Raw genomic sequence first — 23,490 nt, 5'->3', positions numbered from 1 at the left:
TTTTGCTCATCTTGACATCTCCTCTGTCAACGATCTCTCGAATGAGGTGAAACTTCCTCTCTACATGTTTGGATTTGAAGTGTGACCTAGCTTCCTTTGATTGAGCAATGGCGCCATTATTGTCACAGTATACCTCGATTCCCTTTTGAGCACTTGGTACAATCTCCAGTTCAGTTAGGAACTTCTTTATCCAAACTGCTTCCTTAGCTGCTTCAACAGCAGCCAAATACTCTGATTCTGTCGTAGAGTCTGCGACAGTGCTTTGCTTCGAACTCTTCCAGCTCACTGCTCCTCCATTCAGACAGAAAATGTATCCAGATTGAGATCTGAAGTCATCCCTGTCTATTTGTAAACTCGCATCCGTATAACCTTTGACAACCAACTCATCTTCGCCACCATACACTAGAAACATTCCTTTCGTCCTTCTCAAGTACTTAAGGATGTTCTTGGCAGCTGTCTAGTCTGCTTCACCTGGATTTGCTTGAAACCTGTTGCACATGCTTAGAGCATATGCAACATCTGGCCTTGTACAAATCATGGCATACATAATCGATCCTATTGCAGAAGCATAAGGAATGATAGCCATACGTCTCATCTCATCTGGCATAACCGGGCATTGAGATTTACTGAGCGTAATGCCATGGGACATGGGGAGAAAACCACTCCAACCAAGTCTTTCATGGAAAAATAACTCTTTAACCATTCCTTGACTGACTCAAGCATTGGTATGTCATTTCCCATGAGTAGTATGTCATCCACATACAAGACTAAGAAAACTACGCTGCTCCCACTAGACTTCTTGTATACACAAGGTTCCTCTTCACTTTTGACAAAATCAAACCTTTTGATCGCTTCATCAAAACGAAGATTCCAACTCCTGCATGCCTGCTTCAATCCATAAATGGATTTCTCAAGCTTGCATACCTTTCTAGGATTTTCTGGATCTTCAAAACCCTCAGGTTGTGTCATGTACACTTCCTCCGTCAAGAACCCATTCAAGAAGGCGGATTTGACATCCATCTGCAAAATTTCGTAATCGAAAAATGCAGCAATCGCTAGAAGAATCCGAATGGACTTAAGCATTGCTACTGGGGAAAAGGTCTCATCATAGTCAATACCATGAATCTGTCTATACCCTTTTGCAACCAGTTCTTGCTTTATGGATGTAGGCATTTCCATCCTTGTCTGTTTTAATCTTGTAGACCCATTTGCAACCAATGGGTTTTACCCAATTAGGCAAGTCTACTAGGGTCCACACTTTATTTTCAGACATCGATTCCATTTTGGATTTCATGGCCTCAAGCCATTTATCTGAGTTGGGGCTCACCAAAGCTTGCTTGTAGGTTGTGGGTTCCTCATTCTCCAATAAGAAGATTTCAGAATCCTCTGTTAACAGAACCTCAACAAACTGTTTGTTTCTGATTCTGGCAGACCTACATGGGGTAGGAGCAACAGTAGAAATTTTCTCTCCAACTCTTTGAAGATTTTCGCATGAATTAGATTCAAGTGGGACGATAGGAGTCTCGCTAGTGGAATTAGCTTGCTCCGACGCATGATTAATCGTCTCATGCGCCCTCGCCTCTGACGTGGTATTATCCACGTCCATTTGTTGCTCGTCTCGAATTTCTTCGAGAACCACTTTACTCCCACTTGGCTTTCTAGAGAGGAATTCCTTTTCTAGAAAGACACCTTCGCGAGCAACAAACACTTTGTTATCTTCGCGATTGTAGAAGTAAAACCCTCTTGTTTCTTTAGGATAACCCACGAAGAAACATTTGTCTGATTTAGGGTGTAGTTTATCGCTTTGTAAACGTTTTACATAGGCTTCACATCCCCAAATCTTGAGATAAGACAAATTTGGAACTCTTCCATTCCATAACTCATATGGTGTCTTCTCAATTTCTTTGGACGGGCTTTTGTTTAGTACTCTGGAAGCTGCTTCTAATGCATATCCTCAAAAAGATATGTGAAGATCAGTAAAGCTCATCATGGACCGAACCATATCAAGTAGAGTCCTATTTCTCCTTTCTGACACACCATTTAACTAAGGTGTTCCTGGAGGGGTTAATTGTGAAAGTATTCCACAATTAATCAGATGTTCAACAAATTCTTGGGTTAAATATTCACCACCACGATCAGATCGTAATGCCTTAATTGTTTTCCCAAGCTGGTTTTGTACTTCATTCTGGAATTCTTTGAACTTTTCAAAGGCTTCCGACTTCTTCTTCATTAAGTAAATGTAACCAAATCTACTTAAATCATCAGTGAAAGTAATGAAGTAACTAAACCCACCCCTAGCTTTTGAACTCATTGGTTCACATACATCTGTATGTATGAGTCCCAAAAGGTCACTAGCTCTTTCACCTATACCCGTAAAGGGTGACTTAGTCATTTTCCCAAGCAAGCATGACTCACAGTTTTCAAATGATTCATAATCAAAAGAAGAAAGGAGTCCATCCTTATGTAATTTCTGGACGCGCTTTTGGTTAATATGTCCAAGCCTACAATGCCATAGGTAAGTTGGGTTTGAACCATTTGTTTTCTGCTTTTTATGATCTATGTTATAGACATGAGTTGCATATTCTAAGACATACAAGCCATTGATTAACTTAGCATTAGCATATAACATATTTTCTTTTGAAATAAAACAACGCTTATCTCTTATTTTAAATGAAAAACCTTCAGTATCTAAAACTGGAACTGAAATAATGTTTTTAGTAATGCTGGGTACGAAATAACAATTATTAAGTACTAAAATAAGTCCAGAAGGAAGTCTCAAATGGTAACTCCCAATAGCAAGTGCAACAACTTTTGCTCCATTTCCTACTCGAAGTGTTACTTCCCCTGGATCTAGCTTCCTACTTCCTTTCAAGCCCTGCACGTCATTAACAATATGAGCACCACAACCGGTATCGAATACCCAAGTGGAAGATGAAGTAAGATTAATCTCTACAACAAAAACATCAAGTAACTCCTTACCTTCTGTTTTCACTGGTGTGTAATGGGGACACCCTGGTGTATGGACTTGCCATCCACCACAAAAGAAGCATTGGCATTCTCTCCTTACCAGGTACTCTTCAGCATGGTTAAGTAAGATGTTGATCAAATTTGCTGATGATCCATCATCATTATGAGAAAGTCTTACTATATCAAAACCATCATGGAGCGAGAACAAGATAATGTCACGCGCAGAGTCATCATCGATCGGTTTCCCAAGGATATCCATTTGATTGATCAAATCAATCAATTCATTGACATGGTTCCTCACTGACTGACCAGGTAAGAGTTTCTTTGCCATTATCTTACCATGAATCTTGTAAGTCTCATACCTTAAACTGTCAGCCCAAGAATAGTAAATCTGAGGGATCGAGTTAACGATCTCTCTTACATTAGGATCGTTGACACCTCCACTACCCAATGCCCCCATTCCACCTCTACAGATAGCACGAAGACATGAATACAAGTTGGTCACCTCATACCGTCTGAACCTATTATACCAACAGTTTGGAATAGATTCCAGTATTAGGTACTTGACCCTCTGTGCATCCGAAACTAATTTTGCATGCCTTTTAGGATCTTGACCTAGAGCACACTTGTTCCCAATGGGTACATACAGACGAGCTTCAAGCTTGTGGCTTGTGAGAACATTTCTCAATTCGTCCTCCCATTGCCTGTAGTTTATGAGATTTAGCCTTAAATTGAGTTTCATTGGTAAATCTGTGTTGTCATACAAGTTATTCATCTACAAACAAAAACAAAACGAGGCAAAATTAAATAATTATGTTTAATAAATTTAAAGTACCATAAGAAATTTTAAAATTTATTGGTAACTTTAAAGCATTTTATTCAATTTTAAATTGATCCCTCACTACTACAAAATTGGCCAAAGAGACCCGTCCAAATAGGCCAAAGAGACTGCCTTAGAGGCGGTCTCTAGCTCAGCGGTCTCTTTGGCAAAGAGACCACTTTATTAAAGGTGGTCTCTAGAATTAAAAAACTGAGACCGCCTATCTAAGATAGGCAGTTTCATTTTTCAGAAAACTGAGACCGCCTATATGAGATAGGCAGTCTCATTTTCTAGAAAACTGAGACCGCCTATTGAAGCAAGACAGTCTCTTTTTCAGCAAAACTGAGACCGCTTATTAACCTAACGGGTCTCTTTGGCCTCATTTATAATAAAAAAAAATTATTTTATTCATCAATATTCAATTGTATTTGAATTTTAATTTTAATTTTTACATTACGAAATGATACGTACAAAATAATTCTTAAAATTACATATACCTCAAATTACAAACATATTACTAATACGAATACGAAGTATTAAATATCAATGAAAATCCTATACAAGAAATATAATAAAAAAGAAACTCTTTACAAGATAACTTCTAGCTTCTAAGTTCTTTATTTACAAATTTCTTCACTTCAAACTTGAAACTTGCAGATCTTTACCTACAACATCAAATACAAATACACAAAAAAAAAATTAAAAAAAATAGAATGGTTAATTCTCCAGAAAAATTAAATGAAAACAAGTATAACAGAATAAAATTGACATGCATTTCTTAGTCTTCTGATCTCATACATTGGTACATTGGTAACATCTACAATAAAATAAATAAATAAAAAAAAACAACCAAAGAAAACAAAATTCAAATTAAATCAGCAACACAAGCTTAAATTTCATTACCGCAACAATTAAACCTCTATATTCACAGCAAAATTACCACCAAAATTACACAATTCATCAACCAAAAGAGATAAAATCATTAACCGAAACTAATTCCATGCACAAAATCATCAAGAAATTAAACATAAAAAATTTGATAAAATGACAAAATTTAAGATCTGTAACTAACTTAAACCCTAAATTATCAAACAAACAAAAAAAATCAAATAATCAACAAAAATGCAAGAAAAAGAGGCAAAACCCAGGTTGTATCACTGTCGCCTCTTTGTAGAGATCCAACGGATGATAGTCGAAATTTCTTCTTATCGGCGCCGACTTTCTTCATATTGTCTCTCTCCTCTTATTATTCTTCACAATATAATTTAAATAAAACGACGAAAAAATTGAGAAAAAGCTGGAAGATTTTATAGATCTTTAAAGTAGCATGAAGATTCAAGAACACTCATCAGCACGAAATTAAAACAAAATTAAGAGATCATCCACTCAAAAAACACTAGAAATATTGTGAATGTGCTCTGAGTTTATAGGGGTTAGAGAGAGGGTGAGAAGAAAGACGGGATGAGAAAGAGGGCAAGGAGGAAGAAGGAAGGAGAGAGAAAGAGTAGGAAGGAGAAAGAAGGAGGCGTGAAATGAAATGGAGAGGGGTACGGTGATTCGGTGAAGCAATTAGTTAGGGTTTCATTTTATTATTTTGTAAATAAAGGAGACCTGTTAAGTGGCATGACAGGTCTCCCCTACTTATTTTTTAATTTTTTTTTTCTTTTCTAAAAAGGAGAGACCGGTTTTCTTAAAAAATGGGTCTCTACCTATTTTTAATTAAAAAGAAAATAAATTTAAAAATGCGCTAGAGACCCGTTGTCATAGATAATAGGTCTTTCAATTATTTTTACCAAAAACAAATGAAGTTTGAGACCTGTTATTTATGATAAGTGGTCTCTTGGATCAAAGAGACCGCTTATGTAGATAACAGGTCTTTTATATTGGGTCTCTTTGGCCAATTTTGTAGTAGTGCCTATTGAATAAAATGATTCCAAGATCCTTCATTTGTGCAATAGTTAACCAGAGTGAGGCCCTGCAATCAACCATTTCATTTTCAAGGTGAGTAAACTCTTTACTGATTACAACTCTTGTAATTCTTGGTTAAATAATTAACCATCGCATGTTTAATTATTACTCTTAGCTTCAAGGTTCTAAACGCTTTAGGTAACCTTGTTGAATATAACCAATTAAAAGTGTAGAATGCGATCCTACCCCCACTTCCCCAATATATATTATGACACTCTGCTGAGGGCGGACCTATCATAAACGATCGAAGGTTTCGTCGGGTTTTTAATTGGAAAAGCTGCATCAATATTACTGGGATCTAGATTTATTATGTTGTAATTATTTAGTGAACTCTAGCGCATCATCAAGCAACATAAATAAACCTAAACATGCATAATCTACTAATGCAATAAATCATGACATAGTATGGCCCCTTAATCCTATGAAAAACTAATAAAGCAAAAATGCTCCCACTTGAACTTTCATGGATCTCATCCATCTTGCTTCATTTGGGCCTTCACTTCATTGGCTTTTTGGATCAACTGCAACCTGTAATTTTATTCTATTCTATCTACTACTTAAATAAAATAAAATAAATTACAAAAATACTTAACGGTACGCAGACTGTATTTAGATTACAAAAATACATCACGATGCGCAGATCGTATTTAGAATCTATGGGTCATACTAGTCTATATATAGCAATAAACAATATCATATATTATAAAGTGCCATATAATAAATCACTCATCATGCTTTCCTAAACTACAACATCGAATGTTCACAATAAAGGAAACATGGCTCTAAATATCTCATATTTTAATTAATTACTGTAATTGGATATTATCATATATTATTCATGACCAATCATAAAATATCATATATTTTAATTTAGGTATGAGATAGAATCAAATCTTATTTTAATTATGGAAGATAAATCATATTTATTTTCCATGATTATCCTAACTAATTTAGGAAATTCTATCCTAATTACTAACCAATCGCATATTTTAAAGCAATTATTATCCATAAATAATTATGGGATAATCACATTATTTAATCAATCATTATCCAAATAGAATCTTTTGCTCCATAATTATCCAAACTTAACAAAAATAACAACTTTAATCTTGTTAATTATCTTTTCAAAATTAAAACTTATCCTTTTAAAATTTGAAAATCTGATTTTATCCAAAATAAAATAAAAATAAAATAAAAAAAATTTTTTTTTGAAAAAACCGCGTCAGCCATCGTGGTGTGGCCAGCCGAAGCCAGCCACGGTGGCCGTACACCTTGCGGTGTACGCTGCCACTGCAGTGACGCGAGGGCAGCAGCAGCAACACACGCAACGGGGTGGTGCACTGCTGCGCTGCCCCTTTCCGATCCGAGCCCAGCCCACCCCTCCCTCCTGGACCACCACCGGTGCGACAGTCGTCGTGGCTGCGCCACCCAGCCGCAGCTGCCGCACCTTAATTCCCTTTTTTTTATTTTTAATTAAATAAAACAAAACAGATTTTTGTAAAATTAAATTAAACTTTATGTGGTCCTATTAATTCCAAAACTAAATCATATTCAATTTTGAAATTAGGGTTCTTGATGAAATTAATCCCCAATTTAATTTAACACTTAAATTAAATAATTTGATCATGAAAATTCATAATTTTAACATGTAATCAAATAGATTAAATTCTTTAAACATATTACCATCGAAATAAATCAAAATTAAACACAAAATTTTACAAATTAGGGTTTAAAAATTCGAAAATTAGGGTTCATGGGGTTCAAATTTTTCGAGAATTATAGGGCAAATTTCGGATCAAATTATGGCTAATATGGAGCAAATTAAACAACTTTAATGATTCTATATTGTTAAATCGCATTTAAATTAACAATTGACCCATAATTAAATTATTCTCCCTCCTAATTGAATTAAAATTGTGGATTATCAAAGAATTATTACTCAATATATGTAATTGCAAGAGGCTAACTGATACCACTGTAGGAGATTATAGGTACTAATAGCGGAAATAACATGAATCATATTCACATAGCACCAAACCAAGGATCTCATGCATAACACATAAAGAAGTAAGAATTATACCTTTGAAGCGTGATTCCACCGGTGATCGAGCAAGAACAAAAGGGAGATAAAGAACCTCAAACGTGATTCCTCTACTTGGTCCACGGGCACAGATTAAGACCTCCACTAATGCTAGTTAGTCGCAAAAGAACCCTTCTATCGACCTTCTACGGAGATGAACGAACAATGAACTAGCCAAGAACCACCGCGCAACACCACGAGAGCCACTAGGGGTGGCCGGCCGTGGGTGAGAGGGGAGAGAGAGGGTCGTGCGTGAGAGAGGGGTGAGGGCTTTGGATGTTGGTTGCTTAGATTCACAATTCACTGTATGTTAATTGTGACTTGATCCATCAACCCTAGGCATGACTATTATTTATAGATCATATCTCTAAATAATAGTCCAAGTCCAAGTCCAAGCCCAATTCCTAATCCCACTCAAACTACATTTAGCCCAATCATACTTATGACTAATTAATTGCTCATGAGGCCCATTAATGGGCCTCTAACTTGCTTAACCCATTACCCTTGTGTGTGACCAATAGGATCCATTCTAAAGCGCTTTGGACTATTTGACTAGCCCAAAGATCATCTCTCATAGTCTAGCAACAGAGGATGACGCCCCAATAGAATAAACTTATTATCTCCATAATAGTGATCCTTGATATATCTAGTAATTGCACTTATCGAAGACACAAATCCTTCAAGCATTTCCTCCACAAGTCTCACAAGACATGACTTGTTGTGAGGAAGAGCTTGGAGATGTAAGAGTGGCTTGGTCTAGCTTATGAGCTAGCATGTCAAACTTTGATGCAATAAGGTCTATTGCACTAAGATCGTGGATTCCGGCCTTCTTTACTTGAGGTTGCCTTCTATCACCTCCATATGCGTAGTGCTTTGCCACTTCTTCAATCATTTTGTATGCTTCATCCACCGATAGCTTTTTAAGGCTACCACCGGCCCCGTTATCAAGATTAGCTCTTGAAGTAGGATTAAGACCATCATAAAAGCGTTGAATAATGATCCATGATGTGAAACCATGGTGTGGGCATTTTCTAGTGTAGCCCTTGAAACGCTCCCAAGCTTCACTCAAAGTCTCATCAATCTCTTGGTTGAAATTGGTGATTTTCCTCCTTAGTTCAGCGGTCTTTTCGGGTGGACAATACTTTCCAAGGAAAGCTCTAGTGACTTCATCCCATGTTGTCAATGATCCCTCTTCTACCGTTCTCAACCAATGCTTTGCCTTGTCACGGAGGGAGAATTGAAACATGTGCATACGGATGAACTCTTCCGTAATGTTGTTTTGCTTGATGGTGGTGCACAATTCGAGAAAGTTGTCCAAATGAGCAAAAGGACACTCATGAGAACTCCCACCAAATTGATCACCTTGTATCATACGGATGAGTTGAGGCGATAGCTCAAAATTGTTTGCATTAGTGGTGGGGAGACATATGCCACTCCGAAGTGCGAAGGCATTGGGGTGGTCATAATCTCGTAGCAATGGTGGAGGAGGATTGTCATCACCCATGTTCTCTTCTTCGTTGGTTGAAAAGATTTCTTCCAGATCCGAATCCGAATACACAATGGAGAACTCGGGTGTGCCTTACAAAAGTCTCCTGACGTTTCTCAAAGTCCTATTTAGCTCCGGATCAACGGGAATAAGCGGTGATTGCTAACTCTTCCGTGTCATGCAAAGTCAAACAAAGCTAAGAAAAACGTTAGCAATGACTATCACAAGATGAAAACACAAATATACAAAAATAAATAAGAAAAATTATGATACAAAAATTCACACACTTAGACTCATTCAACAATAATACATTCAATGTGACTTTGCCTCCCCGACAACGGCGCCAAAAATTTGATAGGTCGTCGTCGCGCCTACCAAATAATAAGTCCTATCTTGGTCTCACTAGCTAATAGAAAGGGTAAGAAAGGGTCGAACCCAAGAGAGGCGTTGAATCAACCACCGAAATACTATCGCATAAATAAGCTAAATGAAGTCGAAGTTGGTTTGGTTTCGTGTAACAAGTACTAGTTCAAGTCAACTAAAGCTAGAGGAAATTAACAATATTTAGAGGATTCTAGGGCTCGGGTTATACCACTCAACTTCATCACAAATCATGATTAGCATGCACAAACAAGGTAAAATAAGGGATATAATAAGGGAAATCATCTAAAGCACCCAACTACTCTCTCAAGCTAGAGGGATTATGATATGTCCATTTTATATAGTATTTTACCCCCGTCCCTTGGTCATAATTAGTAGTGTTTTTGGCTCCTTAGAGCCACTTTTGTTACTAATATGCATTTTCTAGTGTTTTCGTAGTGTTAGTTGAGTTTTGTAGGAAATTGCACCTTTGGAGCACTTTCCCGGGATTTTATGAAGCTACTACGAGCATTGGAGGAGTATGACCGTCGTTGAAGCCCAAGGCCGGCTAGAGCCATCGAGCCGGTGATTAAGGGCTCGGTATTTGGAATACCGAGGTTTGGACCGAGTATTCAAGACCCGAAGAGGAGATCTGGGATTGGGCCGAGGAGTCGAGCCCAATCGGAAGTCCAAGCCTAGAGGAGCAACTCGCGCCCGATCGGGTAAGCTTAGCCCCGATCGGGCGAGGTGCGCAGCAAGGGAGGCCTGGTGTGTGGCATAGGCGCGCCCGATCGTGTGAGCACCTAGCACGATCGGGCAAGGCTGCTGCGTAGGAAGCTTGAGAAAAAGGCGCGCCCGATCGGGCGACCCTTAGCCCGATTGGGCGCGTGTTTCTGGAAGTGCTTGTTTGTTGAGGCACTTAGTTTCTATTTAGGAGTTGTTTAGAATTTCGTTTAAGTACGTTTTAGGTTAATTCTTTTTACAGAGACTTTCTTTTTCTCTCTCTACTTAATTTTTCTCTCTCTAAGACTTTTCTCTCTACTTTACTTCTCATCTCGACTACTTTGTAATTTCGCCGTCTTGGTACGATTTCTATTTCAATTAATTTCAGAAATTTCTTCCTTTCAATTTCCTTATGGCTTACTTTATTATTATGCATGTTTTAGATTTAATTATGTCTGAGTAGTTTAATTCTAGGGTTTAGGGGGATCCATAATTAATATGAAGGGATAATTTGTTATTATTGATTATTGATATTGCATGATAATTTCTTATTGAATTGTTTTCATTCTTTGCAATTAGATTATGAATCGAGCAGATGTAATTTGATTGTGAATGTCTAGCAATATTAAATTGATGAATCAAGCAGATGTTAATTTGATATTAAAGGCTATTTTCAATAGGAACTTAGATCTAGTAAATTGCGAGAGCCTGTTAGATCTATGTTGATTAATAAATTGCGAGAGCCTGTTAATCATGTTATTTGTGCAATGTTGATTATTAATTATTATGTTTTATCCCGGATTATTAATTATTGGTGAACCTGTGACCCTAGGCCTTCTTATTATTGATTTTCTCCCTGAACTTGATCTCCGTAGAATAGTTTCACATTATATACAAAAAATTGGTTACTCTAATAATTTAGACTATATTAATTAATTAGGAGTAAAAAGACCAGTTTCCCTGTGGATTCGACCCTACTTCCCTATCTACTTTAGTTAGAGGATTTAGGTAATACTTTTGATTAGGTGATACGACTTTAGCTTGTCAGATTACTTGAGTCATGAATACAACCTACTCTCGTGGTTACAAAGCATAAAACAAGTGTTAAAGCATAATCACGATGACATAAACATTCCCTTGACTAGAAATTCCTATTCTCATGGCATTTCAAGTCAATCAAGCATAAGGGAGCTAACTCAAGTTCATCTCTCGATCCTTCGTTGAGAAAGCTTGGATAATAGTTCTAACAATGGCCATATACAAGAACTAAGTAATTAAACCACTTAAGCTCAACTAATTAACACCCAACAAGTACCAAATTAGTACATGCAATAAGTAATTAGTGACTACATTGAGGGTTTTACCCAAACCCTAGAAAATTAGACTACTCACAATCCATGGAGATTAAAGCAATTAAGGATTTCAAACAACTCATGAACATAATTAAACTAAGAATTAAGCTAATTAACAATCTAAACATACAAGAATCAAGCAAAAATTAACAACAAAGCAAGAAGAAATAGGGGAAAAGAGTGAGAAAAATATTACTAGAAGCTTGAAATTGAATAACAATGGTGGAACTTGTCTTCTACAATGATTGAGATTGAAAATTCCAAGCTAATAATTAAAATCTAACTAATGATTTGAGAGTATTTGTGTTTCTACAATTACAAACTAAGAGGAAGCACTCAAAACTTCGATACCGTACAATTGAGCAAAGGGGGGTATTTATATGACCCTCAAATAAAAAGGACGGAGAAAACAAGAGTCGGGTACGGCTACAGGTGCGCACGGACGTGCCATGGGTGGCACTGACGTGCAGCCTTAGTGGCACGGACGTGCCACCCTAAGCACGGCCGTGCAAATTTGGGCAGTAGCATCTGCTTGGGCCAAGTGAGTTGCACGGTCGTGCAGCTTCTAGCACGGACGTGCTGGCTGACTTGCACGGACGTGCTGAAGCCTTGCACGTCCGTGCCAAATCAGGCAGTAGCTCTGATTTGCTGGGACATTCCTGCACGGTCGTGCAGGACATGGCACGGACGTGTAGGGTTTTCTAAGGCCCTTCTCTTCACATTTTCTTCGGTTTTGCTCCATTGTCACGACTTCTAACCTCAGTCTATCATCCATATGCCTCAAATGATCGTCTTTGGACCTAAAATCTCAACAAAAACACTAACAACCCGTGAAGCAAGGATTACACAAAAATCGAACGAAAATAGGATAGAAGTGAACCAAAATGTCAATATATCGAGTAAACAAGGCTCAAAATCACCCTAAAATCATATCAAATAACAAGTTATCATTAAGATTCAATATTTAAACTAAAGATGATCATACCTTAAAGAAGAAGAGATAAAATCCTATATCTGTTTCTCTAATCTGACTGAAAATCACACAAAATTGAAGAACAAACGAGGAAAACAATCACCCAAAACTGACACCCAGAAATCCCCAATTTTCATTTTGAATAGAAATCAAAACCCTAATTCCCGAATTCAACAAAATGAAGACCACAGGTCCAAACTCAACACAAAAATTTAACATATAAATCACATTTTAAACCATGATTTAGCACCGAAAATGCAAAGAAAACAACAACAACAACAAAAAAATAACACCCAATTTCAACAACATTCAAACCCCATTTCCCAAATTAAATGAATATCAAAACCTAATTTATCAAAAACTATAACTGCAGATAACAAATTAAGGAAAAAGATTAAGAGGTGCTTGATCAAGGAGGTCGAGAAGAAGCTTCAAATCATCACTTACTTCCTCGCTCGTTATCGGCCCCATTTCTCTCTCTGTAACGCTTTCTCTCTCCTCTGGTTTTGTACCCTAAAAACTGAGGTTGTGAGGAAAGTCGAGAAAAGGCTCAGCTATAATGGAAGAAAGGAAGCTCAGAAAATGCTTCAATGGAAAACTCAGTGACCTTCAATGGACGAGCGAAAATGCTTGAAAGCAAAAGTGGAAAAATGGTGGGACAAAGAGGAGGAAAGAGAAAGAGAGTAGGAAGAGAGAGAAAACAAAAATGAATGAGTCGGGAAAAGAAGGACAGACAAATCCGATGGTTGGATCGCAAATAACATCCTAAGCCGAGGACAAAACCGTCCGCACACTGCTCTACTGTTCATAAGGAACAGTTCCGCATATCTTCTCTCTTTTTAAAGAGTGTAGATACGTTTAATTAGTTAACATGGTTAACAAAAATTCAAGTTTTTTAAAGTTACTACTACCTCTGTTACATATTATTTGCAACGATTAGACATTTTCCCTCTCTACTTTATCTCACATCGTTGCTAATAATGTGTAACGGAGGTAGTATGTCAACTTTTAAAGTTTGGGTTTTAGTTGCTGGCTCTTTAGACTCGGAGACACAAGTACATGACATACCAATAGATTGTACTATAACTAAATTGCATAGGTGTAATTTGTTGTGAAAAATGTAAATAATGTTAATATCATACTATATTTTTGGGAAATTCTCTTTGGTAACATCGAATTTCTTAATTTTCTCTTTGGTATTGTAAAACATAGAATTTTTTAATTTTCTCTTTGGCATTGTTAAATAATCTATTATCTATAGTAAACTTGTATTATCAAATTTAAGTTACTCATAACATTAATGATGGTTTTTTTTAACAATTACAAAAAGATAAATAATAATTTAAATATTTTCTTAACAATTTTTTTTATATAAAAAATAAAAAAATAAAAAAAAAATACCCCGACAACAGCCATATTCCTCCCTTTCGGCGCCGGAGCCCTGCCGCCATCTGTTACCCCGACGGCTGACCCATGCCCACTCCGCTTCCCCCCACCGACATCCACCTCCTCAATAAACAAAGGATGATTGATTAATAAAGTTTAATTCCTTACGAATTGCAAGCCGATCAGCTCTTTTGGATTTCATTATTGATTATTCTCACCAAAGTACCCAATAAATCATACAAACTACTCTTTTTAAGGTGAAAAACAGATATCTGCCTCATCAAAGTCATACACCTTATCTCCATTTTCTTGGGTAATCTAGAAATTGCACGTTTTTGTGATTATGTAATTATATATTGTCTTAGGGCCTGTTCACATTTGCTTAATTTCAGTTCAGTTCAGTTCATTTTACTTCACCTCCAATCAGTTCAGCTCAGTTCAGCTCTTAATTTCCCTCTCATATAAAATATTCATTTCAGCTCAATTCAGTTTAGTTCAGTTCAATTCAGCTCCACTCATTTCAGTTCAGTTCAGCTCAGCTCAGCTCAGCTCCAATCAGTTCAGTTCAGTTCAGCTCAGTTCAGTTCAATAAATGTGAACAGGCCCTTAGACCATCTCCAATGGTGAGACTCAACTTTAAGTATTGAAATACAAAATGAGTTGTTTTTTACCTCCAATAGTGAGATCATACCCATTTCTCAATTTAGCAACTCATGTTACGTCTAATTTTTCAATGGTGAGACTCTCTAAAATATACAAATGTCACTTTCAATTTATGACCCATCAATTATTGTAAGATAATAAAAAAATAAAAAAAGGTAAAAATTTAAATAAATTACAAAATATATTAGAATATTGACAAGGGCCTACACTTTTTGTCAAATGAGACTCAAAGTTGAGTATCTAAACTTAGCAACTTTCTTTTGGAGTTGCTAAGTTTAGATACCAACTTAGGGTCTATTCTATTACGTTGAAATTCAGTTCAGTTCAGCTTCTGCTCCTAATTTCCTTCTCTTATAAATTATTCATTTTATTTCAGTTCAGCTCAGCTCACTTCAGTCAATGAGAACATGCCCTTATTGGGATACATTGCAAAAAATACTCTCTCTCTCCTACAAATACTCACTTGAGTCTCACCATTAGAGAGGGTCTTATTTCAATTCATTTGAATTTTGGTAGCTCTTTTTGTTATGGGGTTGCATTTTATGTGATTTGTGAAGTGGAAATTGATGAATTTAAACAGGGTGTGAATTTAAGTGTTGTTAAATTTGTGGGTTTAAGGTGGGGATTTGGGGTTTGGGGATCGACATTTCGGGGTAAGGGAGAATTGAAGGAGGAGGGATCGAAACGGGGTTGGGGGGGGGGGGGAAGATTTCTGACGGGGAGACGATAGCCGTCATGTGGGGGAGGGGGGCTAATCGCCGATTCGCCGGTAGGTGGTTGGGTAATTTTTTCAAAAAAAATATTTATTAAATAATTTTATTATTAAAAAAATGAAAAATTAACCGTGGTTAATAATTTTAATTAAAATACTTATTGTCAATTATAATCAATAATTCAATGGGAAAAATTGCGGAAAATAATACAACCTATGACCTATTCTTTTTTAATAATACAACCTCTCGATTATTTTATAATAATAAAACCTTTGGGGATGTCAATTTTAAACAAGACGTAACTGTTTGGTAACCTGTTTTTACAGGTTACTGTAACAAATGTCACCATTTTATTGTTTTTGTTAATTTATTTATTTAATTTATTATTATTAATATTAAAGATTTTTGTTTAAAAAAAAAAAAATTCAACCACCACCGCAGCACCACCCACACACCTCCTCTCCCCCCTCCACCACGCGCATTGACTCAGCGACAGTATGGACGACGCCCAGCTTCCCCACCGCCACATTACCAAAATTACCAAAAAACCTACACCCAAATCCACCGGCGACCAAACCCAAACCCGCCGGCGACCTTAAAATCCCAAGCACCCTCACACGCCAGCGACGCCCCAACCCAAACCCTTTTTGACGCCTACACAACCCCACAAAATCAGCCCCAACATCGCCGCCCAAGTACGACAGGGCCGAACCCTAACCCCCAAAATCTTACCTACTCCCTTTTCCCCCACCACCACGACGATGTTTCATTTAGCTTTTGGGCAACAATCGCTGGGGAAAGAGTTGCTGCAGCAAGCACAACAACAACAACAGCCAGCCGTGCCGCCGTGGGGGAGCTGGGAAAAGAGTGGTACAGCTCGAATATGGGGGCAACTAAAGTCGGGAAAAGGGGAAAGGGGAAGGGGTAGTACGACCGGCGATGGTGGAGCTGGGCGCGGGCCGTATCGTCGCCGATAAAATGGTGGCTGTTGCGTGTAGGGGAGGTGGTTGGAAGGTGGGAGTATGGTGGCTGGTTGGGTCGGGGAGAGGAGAGGGATGGGTGGTTTTTATTTTTTTATTTTTTAATTTGCTATAATAATATAAATTGCAATTAGTGTCAAAATTAGGAATTAATTAAATGTTAAGCAAATAAAAAATAAAAAATAATTTATTTTTTAAAAAATTAATATTCAGACTAATTATATGATAACACGTGTCATGGGTAACCGGTTTTAAAGGTTACAAGTTTTTTGTCTTGTTTAAAATTGACACCCCAAAGGTGGTAATATTATAAAATAATCGAAAGATTGTATTATTGAAAAAGAACGGGTCAAAGGTTGTATTATTTTCCGCAATTTTTCCAATTCAATGTTACCAATGATAATTGATTTTTGTACAGTTCACTAATTAGAAAATAAAAAGGTTATGTTACCAAAGAGAATTTCTCAAAAAATTTTTTTATTTTTTATTTTTTATTTTATGGAGATGAAAATGAATAACTTGTATCATCTTCATTTCATATTATTTGCATCGATCAGACATTTTTTCTCTCTACTTTATGTCAAATCGTTGCAAATAATATGAAATGGAGGAAACTTTAATATGGAGTAAATTAACAAGATTACATACATACATGAGTAATTTTGTTTAAGGTGGGATGTTGGTTTGAGACTTTTTTTTTTTGAAACGTGTTGGTTTGAGAGTTAGGAATTAAACAGGTCTCCAAAATTGCATCTAGATTTAATGGAATAAAAGATAAATCAGAAATCGTAATTAGAGTAATAGGATAGACAAACAAAAAGATTATGTGCCCATCACATCACATCTCCCCCAATTAAAATCCAGATCTTCTTCCCATCTTCCTTGAACCCAAAGTGAAATTTACAAATATTTAAAATAAAAAAAATAAAGTTTTAGTTTGATAAAATACTTTACTGTATAAATAAAGAATAATCAAAGAAAGAGCCAGTAAAGAAGAAGAAAGAGAAGTCTGCCATCATCACTATCTTTGTCTCTGCACTTTCGTCGGTGATTCACTTTGCAATTCTGGGCGGCTGTTGCTGTTGCTGTTGCTGTTGCTGCTGTTGATTGCCCAGAATAGATTGATCGTTTTAGATCTGCTTTGGTGGGTCTTTCAATGGAGTCGGAGAAGAAAGCGCCTGCTGTTTCAGATATGGGCGCCTGGGCTATGAACATCATTAGCTCCGTCGGTCTTATTATGGCCAACAAGCAACTCATGTCTTCTTCTGGCTATGCCTTCAGCTTCGGTTTTTCTCTTTCTCTTTCTCTCTCTCTATATATATCCGGAATTAATAGTCGCGTTGATAGTGTAATTTGAACGAGTAATGTGACAATTGTATATCGTGTTATTGTTATTGGATCTGCTTTATCTGATTTTATTGAACCCTTTAACTTTTTACATAATGTAGTATCATTTGTTTTGAAATCTGCGTATTGAATTGATTGATCCATATTTGGGGGGTTTTGAAATTGCTTGGATTTTGTGATGTTTGACAGCTACAACCTTGACTGGCTTTCACTTCACTGTGACTGCCCTGGTGGGTCTGGTATCCAATGCGACCGGGTATTCTGTGTCCAAGCATGTTCCTGCTTGGGAGCTCCTTTGGTTTTCCGTCGTTGCCAATATGTCTATCACTGGAATGAACCTTAGTCTTATGCTTAATTCTGTCGGTTTTTATCAGGTTTGTATTTTTCCATTATTACTAGCTTGCCTCTCTGTTGCTTTGCATTTATCTTCTCAATCTCTTGTGCTTATTGATACAATGTATATTACTATCTTTGTCAAGTGATTGATACTAAGGTGATCTTTGATCTCTATTATGTAAGGAGTAGTGATTTATATCATCGAAAATTTGTTACACTTAAGGTAAGAAATTGAGAAGATGATGTAGTCAAGGATTTCAACATACTTAAAGTTATTAAAAGATATTGATCTAGTAATACTTTCCTGTTCTGAAGATATTTGTTGTACAAGAGCAATGGAACTCCCGCCTTGGGTATTTGTTTCACGCTTGGGTATGCTCCCAAGTGTTAGCCATGATTATTCAATGAAGATCTTCTATAAATCCACGTTGAAAAGAATAGAAGACTCCAAGTAACCTAGTTTCTACACCTTAAAGTTGGCAGGATGGTTGTACTATGAATTGAAAATTTAAAGTTGAGGTAAAGAGCTCTCCAGAAAGGGGAGGGGGGATGGGGATAGAACCGATAGCTTTTTCTTGTATGTAGTAGTTGTTATTCTGATTGGTTTTGTTGTTGCCTATTCCGTACTTGTATGCTTCTATGAGGTATTCACAATTCTTGCAGCTGGTGGAATTTTGGAAGAGAAAGCATTGCTTATCAAATTGATTGTTAACAATAAAGGTTCCTAGGCACTCAACTAGATCTCCAAAATCTTCTGCAGAATAAACACATGTGTACTAGTTATATATAGACAATGTATACTTAGGTGTATGATAATCACCTCTTTAAACTTCTAATTTACATGAGTTGGAGAGATATCCTCACAAGTCATAATGCTGTGTGATTAACACTGTTTTGTTCAAAAGTTCTCTACTTTTCTTTTTCCAGTGTGATTTATAGTGCATCTAACTTCCCAAGTGTTTGCTCATTAAGTGCCTATGTTGTTGTTACAGATTTCGAAGTTGAGTATGATTCCTGTGGTTTGCGTTTTGGAATGGATCCTTCACAGCAAGCACTACTCAAAGGAAGTCAAGATGTCTGTTGTCTTTGTGGTTATTGGTGTGGGTATTTGCACTGTAACTGATGTCAAGGTCAATGCCAAAGGTTTTATATGTGCTACCGTGGCAGTGTTGTCAACGTCATTGCAACAAATTGTGAGTATACATTTTCTTTACTTTGTTTTATTCTGTCCACTAGTAGCCGTAGTAGGCGTTTAAATGCGGCTGTATCTTCCTATCTACCTCTTGTTTATGCAATTATTTGTATTGGATTATTACTTTTACTCACATTTGCCATAAGCAGTAGGAGAGTTATAGCCCTAAATTCATTGTCCATCCCTCTCTCACCAGTTGTAGATACATATGCTATATAAGTTGCTAAAAATGTGTTGTCTAATGTGTTTATATATATAGCTGTATCCTTCTTATCGCATGTGTAAGTGCTTTTTTTTCTTTTTTGGGTTGGATTCTTCTCCATGCTAACGTGCTCTTTAGGGTAGGAAAATCTTGGTCTCACAGCTCTCACAGGGGAGTGGAGGGTGTGGCATGGGGTGTTTAAATTGCTAAAAATGACATAAAAACGCTTACAATTGACGTTTACTTGGATGGAGAGAGACCAAAGTTAACTTAGGATGGAATAGCACTTGCTAGGAGGGCATGAAAGGAGAGGATTTTGGTAAGGAGATATAAATTTTAGTTTATGTAATCTACCCCATTATTGAGATTAAGGCTCTTATAATATTGTTGTGCAATTGGCATTTACTAAATATCCTACAATATATAAGAAGGTTGCATAAATTCAATATTTCCAACATCTCACATGCCACGAATCTTACATTTAATTTCATCCTTTAATTCTTTAGAACATGTCTATACTACACAAGTTCGCTTTTGACTGATAAAATCTAAGAAATATCATACATTGATATCTTTTCAATATTTATTATAGTTACTTCACAATATATGGGCCTTCTACAATATAGTCCTGTTTATAGTAGTTAGTAAGAAAGGTTCGGTTATTTGTTGTAAGGCGACTACACCAACTAGTGTGGATTAATGTATACAAATGCACAAAAGTTCCGTCATTTCTGTAATTATCTCAAAAGAAATTGTACACAATTGAGTATGAGGGTTCGATTCCTTCAATTTTCTTATGGGCTCATTAAAACACTGATTCTACTACAATAATTTGTCTTTACATGCAAAAATCTGCACTTAACTGTCTATCTATCTGGAGTCTGGACCTCTAAGAAAGACAGTCAGTGTTGAATGTTTGCATAAAAATTTTCCAGTAGGTATGTCTTTCATTGTGGACTTTTTTTGGACTCCGAGATACATTGTTAACCAACTTTTTCGTTCAAAATATGCCGGGAAAGATAAAATCTGACATGCAGGATGATGCATACCAAATAATTAATTATATACTTCAAGATCTTTGAGTAGGAAGTTGCATTAGTATTCTTGGTCTACTTTAGTGTAATCAGATTGGATGACATGACAGCATTGAGTAACTGTTTCGTGACAATTGGTGACCTCAATCACTCAATGCCAATCTAGCAATAGATGGCTTGGGTGTTTGGTTTTAAATTAGTTTTTGATTTAATCTTTTTAATATTTACACAACCTTTCAGATCTAGGAAGCAAAGTTGGAAGCTGCAAGTTTGCGATTTTTACTATGCTTATAACCTTTTGCATTGGCATATATGTCTGTTTGTGTTGCAGTCAATAGGTTCCTTGCAGAAGAAATATTCTATTGGATCTTTTGAGTTGCTGAGCAAAACTGCACCTTTCCAAGCTATTTCTCTTATAGTGCTTGGTCCATTTATCGATTACTATCTGAATGGAACATTCCTAATGACATACAAGATGTCTACTGGTGCCCTTGTAAGTACATACTGATCCCTGTTTTGAGGAGCACATTCTAAGCACTTTAGATTATTTAGTACTGTATTTACTGCTTATATTTCCTTTTCTTGCCTAATGTACTGCAGCTGTTCATTCTTCTTTCATGCTCTTTGGCGGTGTTCTGCAATGTTAGTCAGTACCTCTGTATTGGACGCTTCTCAGCCGTTTCATTCCAGGTTCTTGGTCACATGAAAACGGTGTGCGTCTTGACATTGGGCTGGCTGCTTTTTGATTCAGAGATGACTTTGAAGAACATCATGGGCATGGCAATAGCTGTTATGGGTATGGTTGTTTACAGTTGGGCTGTGGAACTTGAAAAGCAGGCTGCTGCAAAGGCAGCCCACCATGCCAAAAACAGTTTGACAGAAGAAGAAATTAGATTATTGAAGGGTGACTTGAATGTTGCCCCTGTGAAGGATATTGAGCGCGGAGAAACAAAAGCGTAAGTATGATACTCTAGAAAGCAAGAATTGACAACTGTTTTTGGTTCAGTTAGATTAAGGCATTCTTGTAGGCTTTATCAGCAACAAAAGTACCACGTCTCGCCTACATACATCAATGGCATGAGTTTCTACCAGATTTAGCCTGTAATTTTTTTGTTTCTTACCTTATTAATTAATTGTTTCTAAAATGTGGCATAATTTAAGTGTAACTTGTTTATAGACAACAGTACAATACCATTGTCATGAGAGTGCCAAGCCTAGGCTATTCTTGATCTCTCCTCTCTATATGTTATCTGCTACTTTGTTTTCAAGCTTTGGTACTCAAGTAGCTTGTTTCCCATGATCTGATTTTGCCTATCGTTAGAAAGATGGATCTAGGTTCAATGTGGGGCATATACACTCTATACTCTGATAATATGATCAAAAGTTACCACTAAATGAGGATGTACAAAAAAAATGAGGATGTACCAATGGACCAATTTGATATGTTTTTCATCAATAATGAATTGAGCTAAGTTTTTAGTTTATAAATTTAATTCTATAATACAATAAATATATAAATTTGACTCTTTTCTCTTTGATATATTTCTTTTCTTCATGTTTTTGTTATCTGCTAACGATATAACTACATTGTTTGAATGTAGTAACTATGGTAGGATTTGAACACAATGTTTTATAAGTAAAGATTTGTGCAGGCTTGGAAAAGAAGTAAATTTATCAATTACAATCAGGCGGGAATCATTTTTACGACAGCTACAATAGATCGATACACTTTTGTTGGAGAAGGCTGCAAAACACAACGATATTACAGATAGAGAATATGAAAAATGTTTGATATGTAACAACAACCGTAGCTTTGTTGAAGGATAGTTATTATTTGATTCAATATGTTAGATTTAATTTCTTCATAGATGTCATATGACTTTTTACAGATATTTTTTTTTGTTTTTTCAAAAAAAAAAATGTTATAATTGTGCATAAACCTAGGTCATCACTTGAATTTTCCCTTAATTGGTATTTGGTATGATAATGGTTTGGGTATTTTTTAACCCTATCAAAATTGATATTTTGATTTTAGAAACTAACAAATTCTTATATGAATACTTCACATTTCTTCAAAAAAAAAAATATATATATATATATATATATATATATATATATATATATATATATATATATATATATATATATATATATATATATATATGAATACTTCACATATAAAGTAAGTAATTAATTGAGTAATAGGAATTATTATTCCGAAGAACAAATGGAGTTACTTTATGAATAAGGATTACTTCAAAAGGAAAATAACAGTGTATTCATATGTAAATAAATTCAGTCTATAGAAGACAAAACAAAAAAAAAAAAAAAAAAAAAAAAAAAAAAAAAAAAAGTATCTTTTCATATTAAGAATTATTAATATAAGGTTAAATTAATACAGGGTACATATTTAATATTTCCTCTGTCTCATAATATAATATTTATTTCTATTTTCTTACTTTGACTAAAAAATATTATCATTAATTTATACAAACCAAAAAAAAATTAAAATAAAAAAATGAAATGAAATATCTATATTACCGTTGGCTCACTTACAAATCAGACACTTTGAGAGTGAGGAGGAAGGGTAAGAGATCCCCACCCTCCAAGTGTCTCTAGTGGGGATTGAACCCCCAATTTCAAGGTTAGAAGGTATAATCCTTACCACTAGATGACTAGACCAAGCTTAAATTGGTGGCTCACTTACCTTAATTGTATTTTGAGAGAACGATTGAGGTTTACAAAGTTGTCCTTATCTGAAAAAGAAAAATGAGATATCTATAGATTCATTTCATTGTGTAGATTTAGCAAAATGAAAGTTTGAAACTCATGTGAATCAAAATTTTTTATTTTTTCATACATAATTAAAGATATATATTGATCATCAATACTATATACTAAAATAATC

General features: G+C 35.9%; 1 protein-coding gene and 1 non-coding gene across 2 annotated transcripts; both read left to right on the top strand.

Moving 5' to 3' along the window:
- The first annotated feature begins 8,845 nt into the window (after positions 1 to 8,845).
- On the top strand, positions 8,846 to 8,952 carry LOC145615739 (small nucleolar RNA R71). The gene has a single exon (XR_014107332.1). It is a non-coding gene; the product is annotated as a small nucleolar RNA R71 (small nucleolar RNA).
- Positions 8,953 to 17,334: 8,382 nt separating this feature from the next.
- Positions 17,335 to 21,814, top strand: LOC145614996 (UDP-rhamnose/UDP-galactose transporter 2-like). Its single transcript, XM_081670082.1, has 5 exons — positions 17,335 to 17,757; positions 18,008 to 18,192; positions 19,147 to 19,347; positions 20,914 to 21,075; positions 21,183 to 21,814. The coding sequence occupies exons 1-5, from the start codon at positions 17,628 to 17,630 to the stop codon at positions 21,540 to 21,542; spliced, it is 1,038 nt and encodes a 345-aa protein (XP_081526208.1). The 5' UTR covers positions 17,335 to 17,627; the 3' UTR covers positions 21,543 to 21,814.
- Positions 21,815 to 23,490: the final 1,676 nt, after the last annotated feature.

Source organism: Chenopodium album, chromosome 25 (assembly GCF_948465745.1).
Source record: "Chenopodium album chromosome 25, dcCheAlbu1.1, whole genome shotgun sequence".
Classification (NCBI taxonomy): Eukaryota; Viridiplantae; Streptophyta; class Magnoliopsida; order Caryophyllales; family Amaranthaceae; genus Chenopodium; species Chenopodium album.
The sequence above is the reverse complement of the archived record's forward strand: the minus strand, read 5'-3'. Positions and strand labels throughout refer to the sequence as shown.

Excerpts from the sequence above, each read along its gene's own strand:
- LOC145614996 (XM_081670082.1), top strand. The coding sequence starts at position 17,628 with ATGGAGTCGGAGAAGAAAGCGCCTGCTGTTTCAGATATGGGCGCCTGG. Across the intron at positions 17,758-18,007 it reads TGGCTATGCCTTCAGCTTCG|CTACAACCTTGACTGGCTTT; the intron begins GTTTTTCTCTTT and ends GATGTTTGACAG. Across the intron at positions 21,076-21,182 it reads AGATGTCTACTGGTGCCCTT|CTGTTCATTCTTCTTTCATG; the intron begins GTAAGTACATAC and ends AATGTACTGCAG.